The following is a 23,861-nucleotide window of genomic DNA, read 5'->3' on the forward strand; positions in this document are numbered from 1 at the left end:
ATTGTGAGGACGGAAACCAGTCTCTAAATTTTAAACACCATTTCTTGTCATTCAAAAGTTTAAATTCAAATCTTACCCGAAAAAAAAAAAAAAGATTTAAATTCAAAGAGTGGAAAGCTGTTAATCATGAGGCCGTCAAACTTGTTAAATTTGGGAGGGACATTAAATCAGGGAATCTCACCATTCAGGTCCATAAATAATGTAAGTGACTATGACAATGGTGACAGCAGCATCAACTCTAACTCATGGGCACTAATTTGAAGGGGAGGTGGGGTCAAGATAATACCCTCATGATAAAAAAATTCTTATAGATAAATATGTATACCGAGTTCTTAAATATTAATTTTCTTATTTGATTGAATTGTATACCTAATTATTATTTATAACTAACTAATGTTTAATTGCTCTTGAGCTGATTGTATTATATTAGTATTTAGGTTAAAAGGGTTTTTAACTAAGAAATTAGGCTTTGAAGAGGTTCTTAAAATAAATGAAACTACTACTGTTAAAGAGGTCAAATAAACCAACTCTTAACAGAAAAAAAAATATATATATTAATCATTTAAATACAAGAAAAACTCACATTATGCATTACCCATAACCATAAAGTTAAGTATCCAAATGATGTCGTGAGGTTTCGAGTTAGGTGCCATTTGATTTCACTATGACGTTCATGAAAAGAATAGAATAGAAGATAAGAAAAAAGTATTTACAAGTGACAAATATGCTCATCACATTGGTATTCCACAACTTATATTGATTTTTTTTTCAAAAGTTAGCAGACGCCATAGGCCCTTTTAGTCCCTTCTATGTTCCTCCCCTGCCTTATTCTGCGGACAAATTACCGTACTGCCATGGGTTGAACTCAATTGATTTAGCATCAACCTCGTCAGTGGAATCAGAACTATCAATAGCAGCACGGTGTTCAGTGTATTTGCTGTTATACTGATAGACTTCCAAGTCGCCCCAAGGTGTAGGTGTAACTTCCTCAGTCAAGTCAAACCATCTTGGTGTAAACTGATGATGTTTGGTCTCTCGGTCTCTCTTTTCAGCTCTCTGCCGCTCTTCCAATCTGAAAGAAAGAAGGGTAATTGAAGGAATGATCAACATTCTGAAGGAACAAAGATGGAATGCAAACATGGGAGAGAGAGGGAGGGACCTGCTCTTTTCTGCACCAGATTTGGATAGATCGCCTTTCTCGAGTGCATATCTATCAGGCCGCAAACGAGAGTCTGATGCCAACAACTTTTTAGGAGCAGTGTCAAAGCTATTTATTTTATGTGCAAAATGTGTGTACTGAAATTTGTCATTCTCAGGAGCATCAGCAACATGCCAAACCTGCAGAACAGATTATTATTTGTAAAGGTCAGACACTAGACTATTCAGTATCCTTTCCAAGCCAATATAATTTTAATCATACTAGGAGTGGTCCCGTTAAAACAATGTTCCAGAAAAAGGAGAGGCTAGCAAGTAAACTATTCATCATCTTCTTGAAACTTTGTTTCTGTACCAAAGAACATGGCTGAAACATGGCAGACGAATACTTGATACTAGTGAAGATTTTCACTGAACAGGAATAAACAACAAGCCTTTACCACACTCTAGTTGGACATCATTAATTAACCATACACTACAACAGCTCCTCCAAGAAAATACTAGCATCAAAATTCTCTAAATTAAAATCATATAGATGTGATTTAATTCCAAAGGGGTAAATGCACATATTGCAGACTAAACCTAACTGACTACATAAAAAGAAATAATGTCAATCCCACTCTATAGATTTCACCCTTCCCAGAGCACCCACTACACTTTACGAAAAATATTAGAGTAACATTTCAATAACAGACAATCACAAAGACAGATTCTATGAGTAACCTCTTTTAATTCTGTGCCTGGAAGGGGTTCCCCTTCCATGTCACACGGTTGATAACTCATTGACTCATTCCATTTCCCAGTCATCAATATCTGAGGTTCCTCAGCAGCATTATAAACATATCCATCCACTTCATAACGACCAGCTCTGCAACCAAACACAACTTTTAATTGGACACCTCTAGCAGGTGGCAATTGGCACAAAAGAACACATATAACTACTAAAATGGTTATATAAACTAATTTTGGGAGCTACCCCGCGAAAGTTATAAAAGATATAAATCTTTTCAAATATTCAGTCAATTGTACCGAGTACTGAAATAGTTTATTCACTACAGGATCCAGTGAATCATTTAGACTGAAGCATCCTTCTTGAAATTTCAATTTACAGAGACATTTGAAGTCATTCATTAAGAAAAAACAAAGGGTGAGAATGTAAGAAAGTTCTAACCTCATTATACCACAAAATTCCACCAGTAACAACTAACAAGGCTATCAAAACACTTGAACAATTCATATACAGGAGAGAAGATCCTTCATTAATTCACACAAGAAGAAAATATACCCAAACCAGCCACACGGCTGAAAATATAGCACAGCTTTGTCCCCAGTTGTCAGATTGGCCATGATCATCTCCCCTGGTGAATCAACCCAAGTTCGTCCGAATATCAAGTTGTTTACCTTTGTGGGAGGTGGCACTAAATCTAAGACTACACCATCTCTTTTAAGAGTCACACGCGTTCTACAAACAAACCAAAAGTATATGAACATACATTGTTTTTTCCAAGATTTCAATCTTAACACGATGAACAGTAAAAAATGAAAATGGTAAATAAAAATGCACCTGATAGTAATAATTTTCAAAAAACCAACCATATGCGTCAACAAAAGGACAAACCAACAAGATGAAATCAGAATAACAAATATCCATAATTCAAAAATAGTGCATCTAATCTATTGATGTATGAGTAGCCATTTAGAGATACAACTCTTATATTTTCTTTTATGCCAAGAAAAATTATTTAGAATATATCCAAAGGAGGTCATATATTACTAATTTTCTAGAACTCTAGAGGTAGGTTCTCCCTCAATTTCTTAGAGGAAGAGATCCCAAGCCCCCACAAGGAAAAAGCCTTAGAAACCACTCAAAAACAGAATAAGAAGAGGGAAAAAAAAATCCTTATATTCACATAAATTTATGGCATCCAAAATACAAACTTTATTGTTGGGAGAACATAAATTATGTACAAGACAAAATGCATGATTAAAGAATCAAGCAAACCGTGTAATACCTTCCAACAGGGTAAACATCTAGAGAGTTCCCTAAAAATTTTGTTTTCAGCTTTGAAGTCACATCATAAGAGAAATGCTCATTTTCACCATGCCCAGCACTCATTGGTGGATGATGACTCACCTGGAATAAAGATATATGATGACTATTTATGATTAAGTGGAATATAGAAGAACATGAAAGAAAATCTAATGAACGAGCACTTGAATACGATATAAGATTGCAATAAATACAAAGATTTAGGGTCGATCCATTTCACGGAACTTCTCCAAAAAAAATCTTTTACAAAGTTCACTTAAAAAAAATCTTTTGCAAAGTTCTCTAAAATAAGATCTTTTAGGAGAAGCTCACAATTCAATCTTGTCCAAAAGGATGGTATTTTTTTCTTATTGAGTGGCACAAAAGGTCTAACGGCCTCAAAATTGTGAAGTGTTTTCTGCTCCAAAAAAGATATTCATGTCTCTCGAAAAGATGTGCCAAATGAACCCTTAGTAGTATAAGAATCATGGGAATTAGGACTTCACTATTTTGTGGAACACCAGGGAGGGGGGTGTTGCATACACATGCAAATTAGGACAGATAGCATACATAGGACAGTCATAACCCTCAAAACCCCACCTGCTCTGCAATAAATGTAATCCCACAGTGATTAACCATTTCATAAGTCTCCCCAAGGATAGGATTAAATGGCTTCCATGTTCGCTGGTAAGCATAGTAGACAGATATAGCCCATGACGCTGCAATGAATAACATGAAATCCATCAATCATACAATGTGACTTGCATGTGCATAACAAAAGTACAAAGGAGACGCATACTCACTTGCATACACCAACTGCATGTAAGGATCCACACATTCATCTGCACGATCCAACAAGTGTGAATACTCCATTAACTGTCACAGGCAACACACAATTATACAATAATCAAGCATATATACAATGTGCACAACAATCCAGGCATAAAAACACTGCCAAGATTAAGTAGCACAAACCTCTGCCATTTTCTGCAGCATTGTCATTGGCTCAAAAATAAGTACAGGAAGAGTCACCATTGAGGTTATATCTGAACCTATATACTTCTGCATCATCCTCCAGTAACTGTCTCGTTCCTTAAACAGTGAAAGTGTAGACAGCTCAATATGTCAGGATGTATAAGCAATGCAGGCTAAACATGACAAATAGGATTCACATTTGACAGAATATTTATTTATTCAGGCCCCGGGCGGGGGGGGGGGGGGGGGGGGCGGGGAAGATGGCAACTGACATGTAAAGGCTACAAAAGCCACTACTTGATGTGATAAATGTTCATACGACAGTTTATGTCAATTGGGAAACAATAAAGACAACATGCCCTTTCCAAACAGATAACCAACCCTCATAAATAAACACACAGTTAAAACATAACACTAAAGCTAGACAGCACTCATACTCCTAACAGCCTACTTATCAATGTAAATGATAACTAAGAGCGACACATCCCTTGAAAGGGAGAATGTAGAAATATAAAAGCAACTTACCTCCTGCTTCCATCTTCCTCTATGAGCTTCCTCCTCTGCATCTTCTTTGCCTCCTTCTGGATTTATAACTTCCACCCCTTCATAACCAAGCAACCTACAAGCAACAGGAGAGCCAGATTCTCAACGTGCAGAACTGACTCCTTAATAACATATCATAAGGACCAACACATAGTTCCCTCAATCACTATGGTACACAAGCAAATGAATTTAGTTGAAGAAAAGAACACCAAAAGTACCCATAACATAACTATGTAAGGGGCACAATAAAGAGGAACATAATAGGTATATATAAATAAAATAAATGGCTAAATAAAAAAAACAAGTTATCAATAAATAAATGTTTAAAGTTTAACTTATAATGCAAAGAACATCTTCCCAATACAAACGAGCAATTACTATGACATTTACTCTCTGAGTCTCTGGGTTATCTGAAAATTCATTAAAATTATTCTTTATTTTTACAAAATAAAAGTATAGTCGAGTTGTCATACAATTTACTCAAGTATTATCCAAGGCACCTGAGTGGTTGCCTAGAAGGTAAAAAACACTTATTTGTTCAAAGAACTCTATGTCAAGAGACCTAATTTGATGATTATCACATGTCACGAAGCATCTAATACCGATGCGAGACATAGCCGGCCTGCAGATTCGTTTCCGATTTAAATGACCATATTGATCTTTAAAGGTAAGTGCATATACATACATAAAAGTCCGCATTATAAACTCCAACAGAACCCGCCTTACCAGCTGATTAAAACACTAACTCCGATTAAAAATTCAACTATTGTATCGTAATTAAGGAACTGATATCAAGGCCGCATTGTCTCTTACAACTAACCTAATATCCTAAAACTCTTCAAAACCTAATTCAGCATCCTTGTCATCAAACCACGCAAACCCAAAACGTGACTCTAAATTCAGCAATTCGCACACAAATTGCGTGAATAAAACCCAGAGAACCAATATATCACAGTCATCTAGACCCATTTCGAGGTGAAAGAGTCTGATAGAATCCGATCACAAGCAAGGTCAAGAAGAGTACATCTACAGAGAAAGAAAACAATTAGGGTTTGATGACACCCGCCAAAAAGTATGCCTCTAAAGGAAAAATTGAATTGAAGCATTAAATTATAATAATAATAATAAGAAGAAGAAGCATATAATAGAGAAGAAAAAAAAGCTAACCCGCCAACGGATCGGTGCATGGCGTTGCTGAACAAGGAGAGGCCAGAACTCATGGCGGCGAAGAAGCCCTTGCTCTGCTGTTCCTTCTTTGGGCTACCCATCTCTCTGTGTGTGTGTGAAGAAAACCCTAATTCGATAAATTCGAAAATCAAAACTATGAAAAACAGAGAAAAGCCTTTTCGAATTGCCAAAGAGAATAGAGTTACAAATGGAGAGGTGAGATGAGGGGACCAGACGAGGAATACGCTAGCGGTTACGGTTAGGTGCTCCGTTTTAATCACTTTCACGCTCTCCTGACGGCGCGTGTGTTCTTCTGCCTTAATCAGATCCCACTGGTTGAACTTTTCTTTTTCTGAAATTCCGGGAAAAGGAATGATCTAGGCACGACGTCGCATTGGAAGTTGAAACTATAAATTCCATGTATTATTTGTTTTGTTTTTCTTAATCGTGAGTTGATTTTAGATACCAAATTATAATGTTTTTTCATTTTAACTATTATAACATTTATGTCATTTTATTTTAGATACTAAATTTCATTTTAGGTACTAATTTTAAAAAATATGGTTATATCAAGCTGTGACTGTCTAACAGTCATAACTTTTTTATTGATTTGTTATTTTTTTTAATATTTGTAAGGCTTAAACTTTAATGTTTAGTATTAAGTTATATGATTTCATCCCCCAAGCCTAAATCAAAAGTATTAAACTCTTAAAAATTTTGAATTTTTATAAATTTGAAACAGTCACAGTTCAATCACAACTGTGATTGTTCGACAATCACAACTATATAACAAACTGATTTGTGACCTAATCCAAAATGTCTTACTCTAGGTTAGTACCTAAACTAAAAAAAATTAGTGTCTTACTGCTTTACTGAAAAACTATTGATATTTGGTATTTAATCCTAATGAGACTTGACACTAATGAGACTTCGGGGATTTTTTTGTTTTAGGGTTAATTTTAATTCAGTATCTCAAATTTGCTTTAAATTTCAATTTAGTATTTCATGTTTAAAATTTTACAATTTCATACCTCATTTTTCTAATTTATTGCAATGTCATACTTCCGTCAGTATGACTATTAAAAGATTTGCTAAATGCTGATGTTGCACTTACGTGGCACTCCCACAATGCTAATTGGATGCTACGTGATTTGACAACATGACACGTAATGCCAGATGGCATAAAAAATAATTTAAAATCTAAAAATTTAAAAATAATTATGTGGCATGATGTGCTATGTTTCTAGATTTTTAATTATTTTTATGTCACGTGACATGTTATTAGATCACGTGACATCTAATCATCATTATGAAAGTGTCATGTAAGTGCCGTATCAGCTTTTAACAGATCTCTTAACAGTCATATTGATGGAGGTATGACATTGCAGGATTTTAAACATAAGGTACTAAATTGAAATTTAAAGCAAACTTGAGGTACTGAACTGAAATTAATCATTTGTTTTATATAATTGTCTAGGCCTGGCGTGAATTGTTTGTCTTTTATCGGTTCAAAGAATTAATCTGATGTACGAAAATTGACTTAGGACACCCTCGGTTACAAAAAATAAAAATATAACCGAATTTAATACACTTTATATAACACATATTTTCGCCTCTCATAAATAAAAGTATAGTATCCTATCGCTCTATAATTTAGCTATTTTATTGAGTTTAGAATTGTTAGCGGTAACTTCATAAGAATTTTGAGATTATAGATGAAATTGAGATTAAATGACCATTTACGATCCTATAAATCATCAATAATGCTAGGGATCCCACCTTGTATCCCAACTTATTGATCCCAACTTATGTGGCAAGTGACATGGCAACCCATGTCATTTGCCATGTTATCTTTTTTATTACTAAATATATTAACTCGTAGTAATTAATTTTGATTAAAAAAAAGAAAAACTAATCCAGAAAAATCAAAAAAAGAAAAAAGAAAACCCATGATCGAGCAAATAATCCAACGTTAAACCCCTTCCCTTTCCCTTTCCCCATCCCCCCTAAAAGAAAAAACCTAGATTTCGTGAGTAACTCTATCAAACCCTAGATTTCTTTGAAGACTTTGCTTCATTGTCACAGCCGTCATCGCCAACACTGTATGTATCAAAACCTTTATTTTTTGTCAATTAATTTTCCTATATGATTTGAGTTCAATTAAATAAAAAATTTCTACCTATGACTCAATATGTATATTGTTTCTATATTATGAGGATTTTGATCATGGTTTTTTTTTTCTTTTAAATAATTTTTACTCAGATTTTTCAACTATCGAGATCTCATGGTTCAATTATGAAAGTGTTCATTCATTTTTTTTTTTTTTTACTTTTGATTTAGTATGTATATTGTTTATGCCTTATGGGTTGCCGTGAATCACTTTTTGGGTTGTCGGCATACCTTCTTTGGTTTTCATTATAGCTGGAGCAGTGGTGGTCTTTAAATATATTAGTTATCCTTCATTTTTAGGATTATCTTAGTGTGTAGACTATTGAGATCTCTTCTTTGATATAAATTAATATACGTTGTTCTGATTATGACCACACCATTACTACAGGTTGTTCTCTTGCTTCAATTATATATCTTCAAATGATTTCAGTAGTAATTGTCACAAAAGCAACCATACATTTTGAAAATTTTCAACCCATATTAGCCATACTGTGTAGCAACCCGAGATTCCATCATTCTAATTTTGGTCATGCTGATCTTGTTGATCGATGTTTTTTCTTTTTCTAGATTTGTGTTGATTGAGATGGAAGATACACCAGATGTAGAAGAGAATTCAAGGGAACTGGAAAACACAACAAATTTGGAAGAGAATTCAAGTGAATGTAATGAACTAGAAGATACAACAAATTTGGAAAAGAAAATAAAGGAGCTTGAGGTAGGTATGCTATTTGCTTCCGTCGATGAGTTGTTTGAATATTACAAAATGTATGGGCAAAAAAAGGGTTTTGAAGTTAGTAAAAGAACCTCAAGAAAGGGAGACGATGGGGAATTGAAATACTACACTTTGACATGTTCACGTTCTGGCAAGTCTAAGTGTAATTCAAGAAACTCGTTGAGATTGCACCCAATAACAAAAACAGATTGTAAGGCTAAGCTTAGAGCATCTATGCGCCCTGATGGAAAGTGGAAAGTATCCTCTTTTGTGCTTGAGCACAATCATGATCTTCTTAGTCCAAGCAAAATTCGGTTTTATAAAAGTTATAGAGTAATAAGGCCATATGTGAAAAGAAAGTTGGAAGTGAATGATCGAGCTGGGATAAGGCTGAATAAAAATTTCAATGCTTTTGTTTATGAGGCAGGTGGACATGAGAATTTGTCATTTTTAGAGAAAGATTGTAGAAATTATATTCAAAAGATAAGGCGGCTACGACTTGGAGAGGGGGATGCTTCTGCAATTCAAAACTATTTCATGAAAATGCAAGGTTACAATTCTAACTTCTTTTATATGATGGATTTGGATGAAGATGGACGGTTAAAAAATGTCTTTTGGGCTGATGCAAGAAGTAGGGCTGCATACAATGAGTTTGGTGATGTTGTGACATTTGACACAACATACTTAACAAACAAGTATGACATGCCATTCGCGCCTTTTGTTGGGGTGAATCATCATGGACAATCAACACTATTAGGATGCGGATTGATCTCCAATGAGGATACTCAAACATTTATATGGCTATTTCAATCTTGGCTTGCATGTATGTCAGATCGTGCTCCAAATGCAATAATTACTGATCAAGATAAAGCTATGAAAAAAGCAATTGCAATTGTTTTTCCAGATGCTCGGCATAGGTGGTGTTTATGGCATATCATGAAGAAGTTACCTGATAAGTTAAAAAGTTATAAACAATATGAGTCTATTAAGTTTTCCTTAAAAAATATTGTTTACGATTCATTAACACATGATGAATTTGAAGAACGTTGGAATGAGTTCATTGAAAAGTATAATCTTCAACAAAATGAATGGTTACTTGGATTGTATGATGAGAGAAGACATTGGGTCCCGGCATTTGTGAAAGATATTTTTTGGGCTGGAATGTCTACTACACAACGCAGTGAGAGCATGAATGCATTTTTTGATGGGTATGTAAATTCAAAGACTACTTTGAAATTATTTGTGGACCAATATGAGAATGCTTTGCGAGATAAAGTGGAAAAGGAGAACCAAGCAGATTTTAACTCTTATAATTCAAGGGTTCCTTGTATTACTCGTTATGAAATTGAAAAGCAATATCAAGATGCTTACACAAATGCGAAATTTAAAGAGTTTCAACAAGAGTTAGCAGGTAAACTCTATTGTGAATTATCCTCATGTAATCAGAATGTTGCATTTTTAGAGTTTGTAGTAGATGAAGATGTAATGGTTGGAGAAATCAACAAGCGTGTGTCTTTCATCGTCTGCTTAAATGAGGAAGGTACTGAAGTTAAATGCAATTGTCAATTGTTTGAGTTCAGAGGAATACTATGTCGGCATGCGATTGTAGTACTAATTCACAAGAAAATATTTCGCATTTCAGAGAAGTACATTTTAAAACGATGGAGGAAGAATGTAACAAGATGTCATTCCAAAGTGAAAATAAGTTATGATGATTGGAGTTCAAAGCCTGAAGTGCATCGTTTTGATAAGATGTGTAATTTTTTTCACGAGGTAGCAGACCTAGCAACAAATTGTGATTATAAATGCAATATGGTGATGGCGGCAATACATGATTTGAAAGTAAAATTAACATCAAATGAAGTTGTTTGTGATGATAATCAACATCACTCCAATATGATTGACGGACCAACAAATAGTAGAGAGCTTCATGATATTCCAAAGGAGGGTTGTAAAATTCTTAGTCCACTACCAGTTCGAAGCAAAGGTCGTCCCCCATTCAAACGCAAGCAATCAAAGGTTGAAATAGTTGTTCGGAAAAAAAGAGAAAAGAAAGTACAAATAACATCTACAGACCAAAATAAAACAAAGGTTAGTGAATTTACTGTTACATATAAATTTTTTAATTCTTTTTTCTTATTTGTTGTTGTTGCTATATTGAAGGATTCAGAAAGAAGAAAAAGTTCAGGTGATGGTTCTAAAGCACAAGAGAGCGTTGTTCCTATGGTATTGGTTTTGCATTTAGTTGAATTGATATATTGCTCGAAGTTTGTTTGTTGTTGAAGTTATCAAACTAAAATTGTAATAAATTATAGGATTCTGATATTCCTCAAGCTATAACTAATAGTGGACTTTTGAATGTTGTTCCAACGCTACCTCATCCCAGTGTGAGTATAAACACTTATCATTTAATTTTTATCATATTGTATAATTACTATTTAAACATTATTTTATCTAATACATTTATGTCAAACCTTTTTTTTTTTGTTAAAGGTAAATAATGCATTACTTTGGGGAGTCAATCATAGTTTCCAACCAAATGCATTTTCTAGAGGAGTGGCTCCTTCATTTCAAGTTCCTGGAAATTGTTTGCAGGTTTAACTTTTTATTTTTTTGTCTTTTTGGAAGTCTTAAAGCCAATACAAAAGTTTGCCTGTATGTAAAACTAAACTTATAATATTTTTTTTAACATGGAGCTAGGATCACAATTTGTCAACATGGAGAGGTACGGATAGTACAAATGTTGTATTTCAGACTTCATCTTCTACACTACATGCTAATGTGATTCAAGGACAGGTACAAGCCTTATACCTCATTATTTTCAAATTAAATTACTTCATATATTGTTTCCTAACAATACTATCTTGCAATATGTACAGGACATTCAAAATTTGCAGGGAGATGATAGAAATGACATATATTCCCGCAACAAGTAGCTAAACTACACTAAACTATGACCATTGTGATAGGTTGATGAATATACATTGAAAACTCTGACCATGGTTATAGGTTGATGAATATATATTGAAAATTTTGGATTTTTTGTAGTACTAGTTGATGAAGTATTTCAAAGGATGTATAATTTTTAATAGTTTGTTAATTAAGTTTAATATTGACGAATTTGATACTCTTTGTTAATTTTTGTAGACATAAAACGAAAAAAAAAAAAAAACACCCCACTGGACTGCTGAGGTGTGATTGTGTGAATGATTCTATGACTGCAATAATCTTGTCACAGTTGGTCATGTGATCAGTATTTGAGAGAGATGGTTGTGAGAGGGACGTTGTATATGAGTATTTTCCCTCGTCCAAATTTATACTAGTCCAAAATCGAGAATGGGTGTATATCATTGACATTTATAAAAGACAATGCTCCCTAATCCAAGAATTAAATCCTAATTACTTGACAGTTAGGACATAGAAAAAACAATTTTGAACACATGCAAGACTAAGAATATGAGAATAAAGCAACTACGACTCTTATTTATGTGGAATGGATGCCAACAATTTTAGTATATTGCACTAAGCACCTCTGTAATTTAATGTCACTTAAAAATCCCATATAGTTCACAAATTACAGTATCAAAATTATTTCTTCAGTTGTATAGCGCCTACAAAGCTGATGCTCCTAATGAATAGGCTTTACTCTTGACTTCGATTTGCATCATTCTACCACATTATTAAACTTGCTAATTGCTGAGCGCACAGCCTGTGTTAAAAAATGATGTACATCAGTATGTTAACCACAAAAAGTTGCATAACTATTTGAAGCAACAGAAACAGGTTTATGTTTTACTTACCACACCCGCAAATAAGGTCATTGGTGCTGAAATTGCAGTTAGTCTAGATGAACACATGACAATAATCTTGACATCCATATGCTAATGTTGGTGTTGCCTAAAATATGAAATATGATCATCAAATTTGTTTGTTGAAATAAAACCTCACAGATGATGGAATATGGGGTTGCTATACAGTATGGCTAATATAGGTTGAAAATTTTCAAAATGTATGGTTGCTTTTGTGACAAGTACTACTTGAATCTTTTGAAGATATATAATTGACGCAAGAGAACAACCTGCATTAGATAGGCAGTAATGGTGTGGTCATAATCAGAACAACGTATATTAATTTATATCAAAGGAGAGATCTCAATAGTCTACACACTAAGATAATCCTAAAAATGAAGGATAACTAATATATTTAAAGACCACCACTGCTCCAGCTATAATGAAAACCAAAGGAGGTATGCCGACAACCCAAAAAGTGATTCACGGCAACCCATAAGGCATAAACAATATACATACTAAATCAAAAGTAAAAAAAAAAAAAAAATGAATGAACACTTTCATAATTGAACCATGAGATCTCGATAGTTGAAAAATCTGAGTAAAAATTATTTAAAAGAAAAAAAAACCATGATCAAAATCCTCATAATATAGAAACAATATACATATTGAGTCATAGGTAGAAATTTTTTATTTAATTGAACTCAAATCATATAGGAAAATTAATTGACAAAAAATAAAGGTTTTGATACATACAGTGTTGGCGATGACGGCTGTGACAATGAAGCAAAGTCTTCAAAGAAATCTAGGGTTTGATAGAGTTACTCACGAAATCTAGGTTTTTTCTTTTAGGGGGGATGGGGAAAGGGAAAGGGAAGGGGTTTAACGTTGGATTATTTGCTCGATCATGGGTTTTCTTTTTTCTTTTTTTGATTTTTCTGGATTAGTTTTTCTTTTTTTTAATCAAAATTAATTACTAAGAGTTAATATATTTAGTAATAAAAAAGATAACATGGCAAATGACATGGGTTGCCATGTCACTTGCCACATAAGTTGGGATCAATAAGTTGGGATACAAGGTGGGATCCCTAGCATTATTGATAAATCATGGCAACATTCACCGTTTAATTGTGTTTGAGTTGAAGTTGGATTGGAGATTGGGTGTTGTTTTTGTCTTTTGATTTACTCGTGTTGTGCCATATTCGTAATTATGTCTGCTTAAGATTCATAATGCAGAAGAAATGAAGAATATGTTCTATTTTCATCGAATTTTAGTCACCAAAAGCATTTTAAATACTAAAATGAATTTATGGAAATTTGGAGGCTTTATATCTCCATAATCAGTGAAAAAATGCAACAAGGAAAGGTCTGCCACTCTGCCTGCCTAATTTGTGGAAACGCCGTCGTTTACTCCTTCCCCCCTTGGTTTTAGGCTTTGGGTCCTTTTGGTAATTGGAACAATTTTAAGTACAATTTTGATTCTTTGAAGGAACCTAGCTGTAGCTGATGTCATCACGTGCAGTCCTCTAGTCCTCTAGTCCTCTGGGAACGCAATGAATCTGACACTCACACCCAATCGTCTCAGATCTACACCCAACGGTCCCAACCTCCTCCTTCAATTTTCTATTCAATAATAATTATTCCTTTTTACTTCTTAATTTAATTAACTACTCTGAACACTCTCACTATCTCTCTCGCTCTCTCTCTTTCTCCGCCCAATCCGAAACCCTAACGAGCTCTGATCGTCTCGCAAAAGCCACAGTTCCAACCTACCTCTGCAACTTCAATCACTCACCGTGAAGCTTTTCGTCAATTATTAGTTTTTTTTTTTGGTCGATAAAAAGTTGTGATTTTTCGAAGCATGAAAGAAGGGAAATCGCCGAAGGCTAACGGTCAGCATCAGCAGCACCAGAACGGCCACTTGTCCCCGTTCAAATTCGCCAAGTTGTTGGATCCAGAAGCTTCCTGGGACAAGGTACTTCTTCACCTTCTTCCCCTAATTTGAACGCTGTCAATTCTGATTCTTTCTCCATTAGCTTCCCTTTTGTTTGTTTGGCGAGAAAGCATCGAATCTTGGATTCCTTCCAACTGTTTGATCTTTTGCCGAGAAAGTTATAATGGCGTGTTGAGATTTTAGAATTAAAGGGGGATATTGAAACGGTCAAATTTATAGAGTATAATGAGCAGAAACTGTTAGGGCTAGTTAATAGCTTCAGCTTAGTTCATGAACTTGCTTTCTGCAGGTTTTTTGATTGTTGTATTAGTAAGTTTGAATATACTTTGTGTGTAGGATCAATTGGGAGATGTCTTGCATTGGATTCGACAAGCAATGGCCCTTGTATGTGGGCTACTATGGGGTGCGATACCGTTGGTCGGAGGCATATGGTTCGTCATGTAAGTTGATGCTTGGATACCTTCATTGCTTGATATGCTTACCCTTTACTCTGAATCATTAATTGACCAAAGAAACCAAATACTGACTGTTTTTTATTTGAATTTAAATCGAAAAGAACTGAGTTCAGCATAGTAATCAGTCTCATATGGCAAGCATTACCAATTCGAGAGGATGAAGTCTGGGAGGACAGTATGTTTACTATTCAACGATATAAAAAATGGAAACCAAAACCATCAAGCAAACCATTAGGAAGGACTTCCCCCAATAGAATGAATTCTTATTAGCATAATTTTAAAAATTAGTAGTAACGGGCTTTAGTGCTTGTTCGGGGCCTTTAGCTGCTTGGTCTTTAAATGATCGAACATATCAGAAATATGCTGAAACTTAGATTCTCTACAATGTTAATATTCTATATAGACACCAATAGATTATATTTTTATAAAATTTCTTTCTAAATCTATATATGAGAAGAGGAAAATTGGACTATATTTAAGTCTTGCCTTCTTCGGGGGCTTTCTGAAAATATCACATAGCAATTACGGCTGTTACTGTATTTAAATAAATGCTAGTAGAGTCACTCAATTTAACTTTAAGTGTTAATTTAAAACCACATTTCTTGACATAGTCGACCCTGGTGACTTCAACTGGAAAGATGGATCGTTGATTCAATTGCTTCTGCAATATTGTAAAGTGGTTCAATGCAGACAGTTTTCAATCTACTGGTACAAACTTGACGGCCTTTTGCAGTCATGTAATACTATTTAGACTCATGTTGACAGCTTATGTCCAAGTTTCAGGCCAAGGAAACAGAACTTATGTCTTGAGTTGGATATCCTTGCTTTTCACCTACTGTTTTTAAAAGTATTATTTATGGTTTTGAACTTTCACTAATATTGCATATGCTTTCACTATCTCATGATAACATCTTTCTTCATTTTAAAATTACTGTTAAACATTTTATTGATCTTATATGTTTGACTTTTGTCCACAGTTTTCTGGTGATATCCACTGGGATTATATTCGGTTACTATGCAATGATACTAAAGGTTGATGAAGAAGAGTTTGGTGGTCATGGAGCTCTCCTCCAAGAGGGGCTTTTTGCTTCTATAACTCTTTTTCTGGTAGTTTTCCATCTTTTTGTTGTTCTCTTTTCCCGATACAAAAATTACCTTCTCATATAAATTAACAAAAAGGGGGTCTCTTTTGGTGTATGACCTTATTCCCATTTCCTCTCTTTCTGTTTTTCAGCTTGCATGGATTCTAGTATACAGCTTGGGACACTTCTGATCGCCTATTTATTCGATTTTGCTATCATTTCTATCCCCAGTGGTGTTCAGCAAAAGGACTTGGTTGCATGAATAGTGATAACCTTGGATACAACGAGAAAGTTTCTTAGGATGTCATTACTGTTTGCTTGTTTCTTTATGATTAAGCAACATTATGAATATGAGCATGGACATGCTAGCATCTGGTTATGGTGAGTAGATGTCTCAGTCAATGTTCGTTCATAAACATCCACGCAATGTAGCAATGTATGGCCTGCAAAACTGATAATCAAATTGTTTTGGTAGCTTCTAATAAAATTGCCTGCGAGCAAAATTCTGGTAGGCTTAGCTGAACAATTAATTTATGTGGTTGATAAGTAAGATGTTTTCTGTTTTGCCAAACCATTATTTGGGTCAGGGTTCATTTTTGAGTGTGACCACATAAACGCAGTGTTAATAGTGCATAATTATATCTCCATGCACATTAGGGATTCTAGCATGGGTGCATTTTAAATTTGTATTCTTTGTTATAGGGTTTGCAGGATTGACGAACTTCCCCATTGAGTTCAGCAAGTTGCGATGTAATAGTGCAAATGGAATGTTTTTCTCATTGAGTGGTTTTGTTTGAAAGGCCGGTACACCACTTCATGGAATTGGGTCCTGTGCTTGCACGCAAAATTTGGATGTGATATTTTAGTAGTTTTTTTCTTTCTTTTGCACATAAAAATTCATACATGATTGTACGCCACAATTGCTCTAATAAGAGGGTAATTGTTCTCTTACTAGCAAAACTAATAATATATTGGCAAATTGTCAATTTGGGCTACACATTTGAAAAAGAAACTACTTAATTAATAATTTGATAATTTTCAACCAAAATTTAATAATTTGACAATAAACATAACAGATTGTGAACAGATTGTAGAACAAAATAACTCCCATGAGATGGAATTCTACGCATATCTCATATCAGAATGCAACAAAAGAAGCTCAACTATCCATTAACAAATGACATTTACTTGTATGAAATACATTTCATTGACATAGAGGGGCAATCTGTAGAATTGATCCCGAGCATTTAAGATCGAGATAGGTTTACTACAATTTAATTTGGATAAAAAGGGACAGGTAAAAATTGCCCTACTGTACATTTAGCTTAGAAATGCATATATAACGAACTTGGGACATTATAGCCGTCTTTGAAGCCGGCTTCTGCCTCCTCGTGAAACAAGATAGATGCGGCCATAAACCCATCTTCTACCCAGTGGTGAAATGGATTTCTGCACAAAAATTACACCCACGTTAAGCATAACACATACTACTCTAAGGGATGCTATTCTGACAAATAGAAACTGAAAATGTATTCTTCATCTTCCAAAATCCACTCAGTAATCAGAGAGCCTATAATTGATTTTGAAAAGAAGAAATATGAACATAGAAATGGTTGATTTTGAAGACCATAAAACTTGGAAACGCATGCATTTTAACTGGGGTAGGCAATTTGTAGAAGTGAGAAAGTGAGGCCATTTATTGATGAGATGAACTATCAAGCTTATTCACTACAAATATACTTTCCAATCTTGTTCAATTACCTCTTACAGAACCATTAACAGTAATCTGTTCTGGATGCGTATCTTTGTTAAAATTAAGAATCCTCAAGTAACCATTGGCAATTGCTTTGGAATTGTCATCTTTGTTTCCAGATCTTTATAAAACAAGAACAAATTTAAACACATGATTTCTATGGTGTGAGAAGGAGAAGGAAGCTAAATTACCTCAACCTTGGTACGGAATTCTAACACGCATTCACATACATGACAATTTGCTCTATGTGGGGAGTTATTAGACTGATCCGATTTCACAAATGCAAAAACCTGCAGAGATGCCATTGAAATCACCAAAAATTGATGTTGCAAAAGTAAGAAAAATAACAGCTTTTAGAAGTTCCTAGACTGACAATCTGTCCTGAACAACTGACCTCCTCCCCACAATTTGGGCATGCCCCTTTTAGTGCCACCACGTCATTCCTCCACAGTCCTTCAAGTACTCTAACTGTGAGAGACAGAAAGGACACTTAAGTAAATGCTGGCATTTGAAAATTATAATAACATTGAAACCTGGGTATTTTCCTAATGATGATTTTCAAATTTCTAGATTTGACAAGGAGATCCCAACCATAAGACAAGAATTTGACTTAATATTCAAATGTTCCCTTTGAATTTTTGAAAGGAAAAAAAAAAACTCCCACTATATATGAAATTCTTAAAATGCTCTAAAGGAGATGGATACAGATTAACTTACCAGAAGCTGATGAAATTGGGTAACCAATGACAGAGCCCAATAACATGAAGAGAATGCCATTTACCATGGAAAGAGCAGATGCTTGGTTTACATAATAAAGTCCTGGATTGAATGAATCTTGATAAGCTAGGCCAACGGTGTATATTATGGGCACAAGACACGCTGAACTGCCAAAAGCAAGAAGGAGGATCCATATGCTCGCTAATGCAAAAACCTGTGATAGATCTTCCTGCCCTACATCCACGTCACTCAATATTCAAGCAGAGAATGAAAGAAACCACTGCTCTTATTCACCAAATAACATACCATAATGCATGGTGTATTAAAGAACTACATTTTGGTTTACAAACTAATGTGGTAATCAAATAATTGTGCCACCTGTCCTATTTACCCAGAAACACAAACTAAAATGGTGATGCTAGCTACAATCATTTACATCAATGGTTGACAATCGCTCAAACATATCACACACTGAATGCCATAACATATCAGTAGCTAACATATTGTATGCTTGGTTAACTAAATGAGTAACAAACCAAGCATCAATTAGAGCATAGTTTCATCATTTTGAAGCAATATGCATGAATCAGGATATGGGTTATGGAGAAAAACTAATAACAGCAAGAGGGTAATGCAAAAGTTAGAAATTAACACTAAAAAAATCAATAAAAATCAGTTACCTCAGCATCGGCATAAGTTGACTGCCGCCTAATACTGCAACGAGGATACTTCACAACGCATTTCGAACCATACCATCTTAGCTTTAACTGTTTCCAATCAAAATTGTGAGACTTATTACAAACTCGTAAACCCAAATGCTATGAACTTACGAGCGACACATACCTCTACTCTATCAAACATATCATCAACTATCAAAGGGTCACCACTGTAATACGCATCACGTGCCTGCCACATGCACCAACCAATCAAAGCTTGGAAATTTTCACCCAAAAAACTGAAAAAGAAATTATTTTTATTGTTTGCAGAAAAAAAAAAAAAAAAAAAGACCTACTTGACGGTAGAGGGCTTCGAGGGTTTCTTTGCTGGCGGTTTCAATTGGGCCGACGTAGATACAATACGGACCCTCGGCGAGCTCATCGCGAGTGGTCGGGAGGCTATTGCTCCTCGTGGAGATCCGAACGGAGGATGGGGCTCCGGTTCTGGGGGTTCTGGAATGTTCGGGGACTGTGGATCCAATCGCGTGGGGAGCGAAAGAGGCGCTCGTGCCCGCCATGAAACTGAAGCGCGTGAAGGTGAAGTGTGGTTGGGAGAGAAAGAGAGAGTGCTTGGGCCACGGAATTGATTTTGGCGCGTAAATATCTTGTGGGGTTGATTGGTTGTGGTTTAATGGTTTTTGGGTCAGACGAATAGAGATGAGGGAGAGAATACTTTCAAGGAAATGACATCCGACGTCGTTTTCAGAAAAAAAAAAAAAAATGAAGCAAAAACGATTTACTTGCGTCTGCCGGGAGTCGAACCCGGGTCTATTGCTTGGAAGGCAATTATCCTAACCGTTGGACTACAAACGCAGGCTTGTTATTATTATCCAATGTTTGATATTTAATTCTAAAACAATAAAAGAAAATATTTAATTAAGTTTTGCACTGAATAATGAATATGAATATTAATTGTTGGATTTTGATCTCACAATTGATGACAACACATTTTCATGATCATTGATAAGTGATAACCATGTAATTGTCTTTCTCTTGATTCTATTATGTGATAGGTACAAAATTAGGGCTCTTGAAATCTCATATGACCAAAGAGTCAAGACAACTCAAGATCTCACTCTTATTTGCTTTGAGGACTTTGCTACATGATTTCATCAACTTTGTGTCAAAATAAAGGTTTTCTCCATTTATTTTGAAGTAACACAAGGACTGATAACATTAATTCAGTCCTAAAATAAAAGATTTGATGACATTGTTTAGCATATTGACCAATCTTTAAGGTTGTCCTTGTGAAAGTATTTGCAGTGTTACTGTACAAGCACACTAATAATGGGAAGAAGTTAAAAATTGAAGCTCATTGTTCCGAACACCAATAAATTAAGAGATAAGAAATGCCCCTGTAAAAGAAAGAAAAAAATAAAAGAAAAGAAACATGTCTCTTTTTGCATTAGAAGTAAGAACAAACTAGTATACCTGTGTACAACTACAAAATGAATCCTGTCTGTTTTATCTCTCTGCTGTCTATGCATGTACACTCATTCCTCCTTCAAAGAAAGGATCCCATTCATGTTCCCCAACAATCCCAAACAAATTGTACTTCCAACTCACCCTTTCTGCATAATCAAAACTAGTATTCTTCCCCTCATTCATGTCCCTCCTGATTGTATTCACTCGTTCAAGAACCCCCTTGACTGAAATGTCAAATGCATCATCAAGGGTCTCCAATCTAGAACTTGGGTCTGCATATATCAATCTCGGTATCAGTCTGATGACCTCTTCTCTCATTTCTATAACTTTGTGTCTTGGAATTTTATGCAGTGCCTTCTCAATGCTGACACCTTTGTTTTTTATGTCAAATGCTGGGATGAGCACAGAGTATTTGGTGTGGTCCTTTGGCAGATGCCATACATACTGAACATAGGCTGAACCCGGATGAAAGAAAACGGGAATGCACCCCGCGAGAATCGAATCAAAGGCTGATCTCCTGGTTAAAGAGTCCCCAGGAGGCTGCAAGCAGAACACAGAACTTTGAAACATTTTCATCACAAACACTGGCTTGTGGCACTTGTCTGGACCAGAAGTGCACTCTAGCAACTTACATTTCCTCCTTGCAGCTCTGCACTGGTCAATAATTTCGTTTCGGATTGAGTTCTGAAGATTAGGCCTTGGACCACCTGCAAATGAGAACAATATGCGCCTCTTCTGCCTCCTCATTCGATTCTGCCACTGAAACACCTCAATGTCCTTTGAAGGGTGAAAGTATGTTGGATATGGTATGGCAAAGTCATTACTGTTCCAAGGGCTTGACTCAATTGCCAACATGGTCATGTTTTTTGATTCAGGCAAAAGCATAAGCTTGCTACCCCACTCAGAGTCCTTGTCGGTCCATCTCCGAAAATCCCAAGTAATCCTCCCTGCAACCATGAAATGATCTCTACCCCACATCTTGTTCCACTCTGGTTTTTCCCTCAGCCACTTTACAAGCTCAAGGGAACCAGAATCCCTCACATATGTGGTGGAACCCCAAAGGTACTGGGCCACGTCTAGGCCGGCGTAGTAAGGCACAAAGATTGCTGAAGCTTGGGATGAGTCATTTGTCAAACACTTGTACTGCTTCAACCTGTTGTGGAATATGACCTCTAGCAAGAACTGATTTGTAGCAAACCAACCAGTATTTGAGTAGACTCTATCGAAATTCGTAAGACGGGGTCCAAGACCAGAGTTTGATGCAAACTCACACATGTCAGTCCAATTACTAAGTGACCCACATTTCTTCAACAAGTCCTTGTTAAATTTGCTAGGGATATCATGGACATAGATGTATTTATCCAAGCAATCAGAACCAGAATCAACCCTTCTCCTATCCTCCCTATTGGGTTTTTTGGTGACCTCATTGACAGTAGATTGAGCTTCAGACTGATCATCATTAAGATTATGTGCTTCATCATCATGGTCAGTCTCTAATTCCTTCTTAGAAACCGAAACTTGCCCAAATTTTTCAATCCCATGTTCTTCAACACCAAAAACATCTTTGGTTCTCACAAAAATAAACTGGTGAGGATGATTCTGATCAGTTTTTTCCTCAGCAACAACATCCCTATCCCCTGTTTCGTCATTGAAAACAAGATTACCTCCTTCATCTGGCCGAGATTTTCTAATAGTACTCTGATGGGTTTCTTCTTCAGGCAAACGAAGAGAATCAGACTCGCGAACGACATTGACAGAAGTGTCGAAATTCTGATTGCCTAACAAGGTGAACATGGGGCTCTTGCCGACCATGAACTGCGAGTGATAAACGTAAATCAAGAAAAACCACAAGAGAAAGGAGGCCAAGACTACGAACCAGGATTGGTTCCGACACGTCGTTCCGATTGTCACCAAAGGCCTTCCCATGTTGTCACGAAAGGCCCTCCTCATTCGCAACCTTCTACGCTGCTGGGTCGTCGCCGTCGTCGTCTTAATTAGGGTCAATCTTCGATCACAGAATTAAACCTCAATAATACAACAATAGAGCAAAACAAATCGAACCCAATTAAAGAAAAGCTAGATTGTTGCTTGGGATCCAAGAAAATGAACATGTGTTATGGAAATAGAGGCGAGAAAATGCATGGGATTGGAAAAAGGTGTGCAGGGATTGTTGAATGTTGATTGCTTTTGCTGCAAAAGTTAACAATATTAGCCGGATTGCTTGGAGATCGATGAAATTCAAAGTCAACTTTGACATTCTAAATATATACCAATTGGATTGGAAAATATCAATCGGTTTAATTCAGTAGCAATTAGGGTGTGTTTGGTAATACTGTAAAAATAATTAGCTGTGAATTAAAGCTGCTGTGAAGTATAACTAACTGTGAAACAAAGTAGTTTAGTGTTTGGTAAATTGTGTTTTCAAAAGTGCTGTGAAGTAAAAGTAGCTGTGAAGCAAAGCAATACTGTTTGGTAAATTTTCATGTAAAAGTGCTTTGGATGTTTATAATGACTAAAATTGACATGTTATAGTTGAAAATATTTTTTACTCATTTGTTTGGCAAAAAAAAAGTGTTTTTTGCTTGTTTTTCAATTTTTTTTTTACAAATTAATAGTTTTTCATTTTACATGTTAATATGTATGAGGTCTAAACTGACACATGTCTCTCATTTGTTTGATATTTGAAAACATAACTATATATTATTATCTAACAAAAAACTATAACTAACATTCGACATCTTTTTCAACGTAAAATAAGAATTAAAAATATTGGAAATAATAACAAATACATATTAAAACGTCTAAATGGATGCACGAATTAAACTTGTAGCAATGTTATTTCTCAGTTGCTCCATCTCTTGTGCTCCCGAACCCTGGGTAATATGATAATCCTCAATTTGATCTGCCTCCTCACTTACGATGTCATTTGGGTCATCCTCACTTTCATTAAAATGTATATCACGGTTGGCATGCCTTCGTATGTAGTTATGAAGTGCCATAGTTGCAATGACAATTTTAACTTGCTTCGTGAACGAGTAATTGGGCATGTCCCTTAAAATCTTCCACCTTCTTTTCCATACTCCAAAAGTACGCTCAATGACACTCCTAAGGGAAGAGTGCGCGTGGTTAAATATCTCTCTAGAACCTCTTGGTTGGCTACCCCTGCGGAAATCTGGAAGATGATATCGTTCACCCTTATATGGTCCCAAATACCCAATCAT

General features: G+C 35.5%; 5 protein-coding genes and 1 non-coding gene across 9 annotated transcripts; 2 read left to right on the plus strand and 4 right to left on the minus strand.

Annotated features, from left to right (window-relative positions):
• Positions 1–601: 601 nt before the first annotated feature.
• Positions 602–6,227, minus strand: ORP3C (OSBP(oxysterol binding protein)-related protein 3C). 4 transcript variants are annotated; one of them, XM_086248197.1, is made up of 11 exons: positions 6,076–6,226; positions 5,870–5,972; positions 4,685–4,778; positions 4,160–4,276; positions 3,988–4,060; positions 3,785–3,903; positions 3,168–3,289; positions 2,441–2,617; positions 1,879–2,023; positions 1,160–1,338; positions 602–1,072 (listed from the first exon to the last, which is right to left on the minus strand). In XM_086248197.1, the coding sequence occupies exons 2-11, from the start codon at positions 5,968–5,970 to the stop codon at positions 826–828; spliced, it is 1,374 nt and encodes a 457-aa protein (XP_086104323.1). In that variant the 5' UTR covers positions 5,971–5,972; positions 6,076–6,226; the 3' UTR covers positions 602–825. The 4 variants fall into 4 exon arrangements, with proteins under 4 accessions (XP_086104323.1, XP_086104319.1, XP_086104330.1 ...); XM_086248193.1 differs by having other exon boundaries at positions 5,870–5,996; positions 6,106–6,122; XM_086248204.1 differs by adding an exon at positions 5,523–5,728 and having other exon boundaries at positions 604–1,072; positions 5,870–6,227.
• A 2,394-nt stretch (positions 6,228–8,621) lies between these two features.
• On the plus strand, positions 8,622–11,686 carry LOC147296536 (protein FAR1-RELATED SEQUENCE 5-like). The gene is made up of 6 exons (XM_086229295.1): positions 8,622–10,805; positions 10,914–10,976; positions 11,066–11,137; positions 11,244–11,345; positions 11,451–11,546; positions 11,630–11,686. The coding sequence occupies exons 1-6, from the start codon at positions 8,622–8,624 to the stop codon at positions 11,684–11,686; spliced, it is 2,574 nt and encodes an 857-aa protein (XP_086085421.1).
• A 2,386-nt stretch (positions 11,687–14,072) lies between these two features.
• Positions 14,073–16,807, plus strand: LOC147296537 (Rab5-interacting family protein). Its single transcript, XM_086255612.1, has 4 exons — positions 14,073–14,513; positions 14,829–14,932; positions 15,925–16,054; positions 16,182–16,807. The coding sequence occupies exons 1-4, from the start codon at positions 14,400–14,402 to the stop codon at positions 16,218–16,220; spliced, it is 387 nt and encodes a 128-aa protein (XP_086111738.1). The 5' UTR covers positions 14,073–14,399; the 3' UTR covers positions 16,221–16,807.
• Positions 16,808–17,165: 358 nt separating this feature from the next.
• On the minus strand, positions 17,166–19,824 carry LOC147296538 (PGR5-like A protein). The gene is made up of 7 exons (XM_086252748.1): positions 19,512–19,824; positions 19,343–19,405; positions 19,180–19,266; positions 18,500–18,728; positions 18,177–18,250; positions 17,974–18,072; positions 17,166–17,478 (listed from the first exon to the last, which is right to left on the minus strand). Exons 1-7 carry the CDS (start codon positions 19,731–19,733, stop codon positions 17,386–17,388), a joined length of 867 nt encoding a protein of 288 aa, XP_086108874.1. The 5' UTR covers positions 19,734–19,824; the 3' UTR covers positions 17,166–17,385.
• Positions 19,825–19,956: 132 nt separating this feature from the next.
• TRNAG-UCC (transfer RNA glycine (anticodon UCC)) lies at positions 19,957–20,028 on the minus strand. Its single transcript has one exon. It is a non-coding gene; the product is annotated as a tRNA-Gly (tRNA).
• A 502-nt stretch (positions 20,029–20,530) lies between these two features.
• On the minus strand, positions 20,531–22,825 carry LOC147296540 (xyloglucan galactosyltransferase KATAMARI1 homolog). The gene has a single exon (XM_086247226.1). It carries the CDS (start codon positions 22,588–22,590, stop codon positions 20,695–20,697), a length of 1,896 nt encoding a protein of 631 aa, XP_086103352.1. The 5' UTR covers positions 22,591–22,825; the 3' UTR covers positions 20,531–20,694.
• Between the last annotated feature and the right edge of the window lie 1,036 nt (positions 22,826–23,861).

The sequence above is a fragment of the Dryas octopetala genome, chromosome 1 (assembly GCF_963921425.1).
Source record: "Dryas octopetala chromosome 1, drDryOcto1.1, whole genome shotgun sequence".
Classification (NCBI taxonomy): Eukaryota; Viridiplantae; Streptophyta; class Magnoliopsida; order Rosales; family Rosaceae; genus Dryas; species Dryas octopetala.

Excerpts from the sequence above, each read along its gene's own strand:
- ORP3C (XM_086248197.1), bottom strand. The coding sequence starts at position 5,970 with ATGGGTAGCCCAAAGAAGGAACAGCAGAGCAAGGGCTTCTTCGCCGCC. Across the intron at positions 4,061-4,159 it reads TGCTGCAGAAAATGGCAGAG|TTAATGGAGTATTCACACTT; the intron begins GTTTGTGCTACT and ends TGCCTGTGACAG. Across the intron at positions 2,024-2,440 it reads CAGCCGTGTGGCTGGTTTGG|AGCTGGTCGTTATGAAGTGG; the intron begins GTATATTTTCTT and ends GTTTGGTTGCAG.
- LOC147296536 (XM_086229295.1), top strand. The coding sequence starts at position 8,622 with ATGGAAGATACACCAGATGTAGAAGAGAATTCAAGGGAACTGGAAAAC. Across the intron at positions 10,806-10,913 it reads GGAAAAAAAGAGAAAAGAAA|GATTCAGAAAGAAGAAAAAG; the intron begins GTACAAATAACA and ends GCTATATTGAAG. Across the intron at positions 11,346-11,450 it reads TTCCTGGAAATTGTTTGCAG|GATCACAATTTGTCAACATG; the intron begins GTTTAACTTTTT and ends ACATGGAGCTAG.
- LOC147296537 (XM_086255612.1), top strand. The coding sequence starts at position 14,400 with ATGAAAGAAGGGAAATCGCCGAAGGCTAACGGTCAGCATCAGCAGCAC. Across the intron at positions 14,933-15,924 it reads GGAGGCATATGGTTCGTCAT|TTTTCTGGTGATATCCACTG; the intron begins GTAAGTTGATGC and ends TTTTGTCCACAG. Across the intron at positions 16,055-16,181 it reads CTTCTATAACTCTTTTTCTG|CTTGCATGGATTCTAGTATA; the intron begins GTAGTTTTCCAT and ends TCTGTTTTTCAG.
- LOC147296538 (XM_086252748.1), bottom strand. The coding sequence starts at position 19,733 with ATGGCGGGCACGAGCGCCTCTTTCGCTCCCCACGCGATTGGATCCACA. Across the intron at positions 18,729-19,179 it reads CAACTTATGCCGATGCTGAG|GAAGATCTATCACAGGTTTT; the intron begins GTAACTGATTTT and ends GATGTAGGGCAG. Across the intron at positions 18,251-18,499 it reads CCCAATTTCATCAGCTTCTG|TTAGAGTACTTGAAGGACTG; the intron begins GTAAGTTAATCT and ends TGTCTCTCACAG.
- LOC147296540 (XM_086247226.1), bottom strand. The coding sequence starts at position 22,590 with ATGAGGAGGGCCTTTCGTGACAACATGGGAAGGCCTTTGGTGACAATC.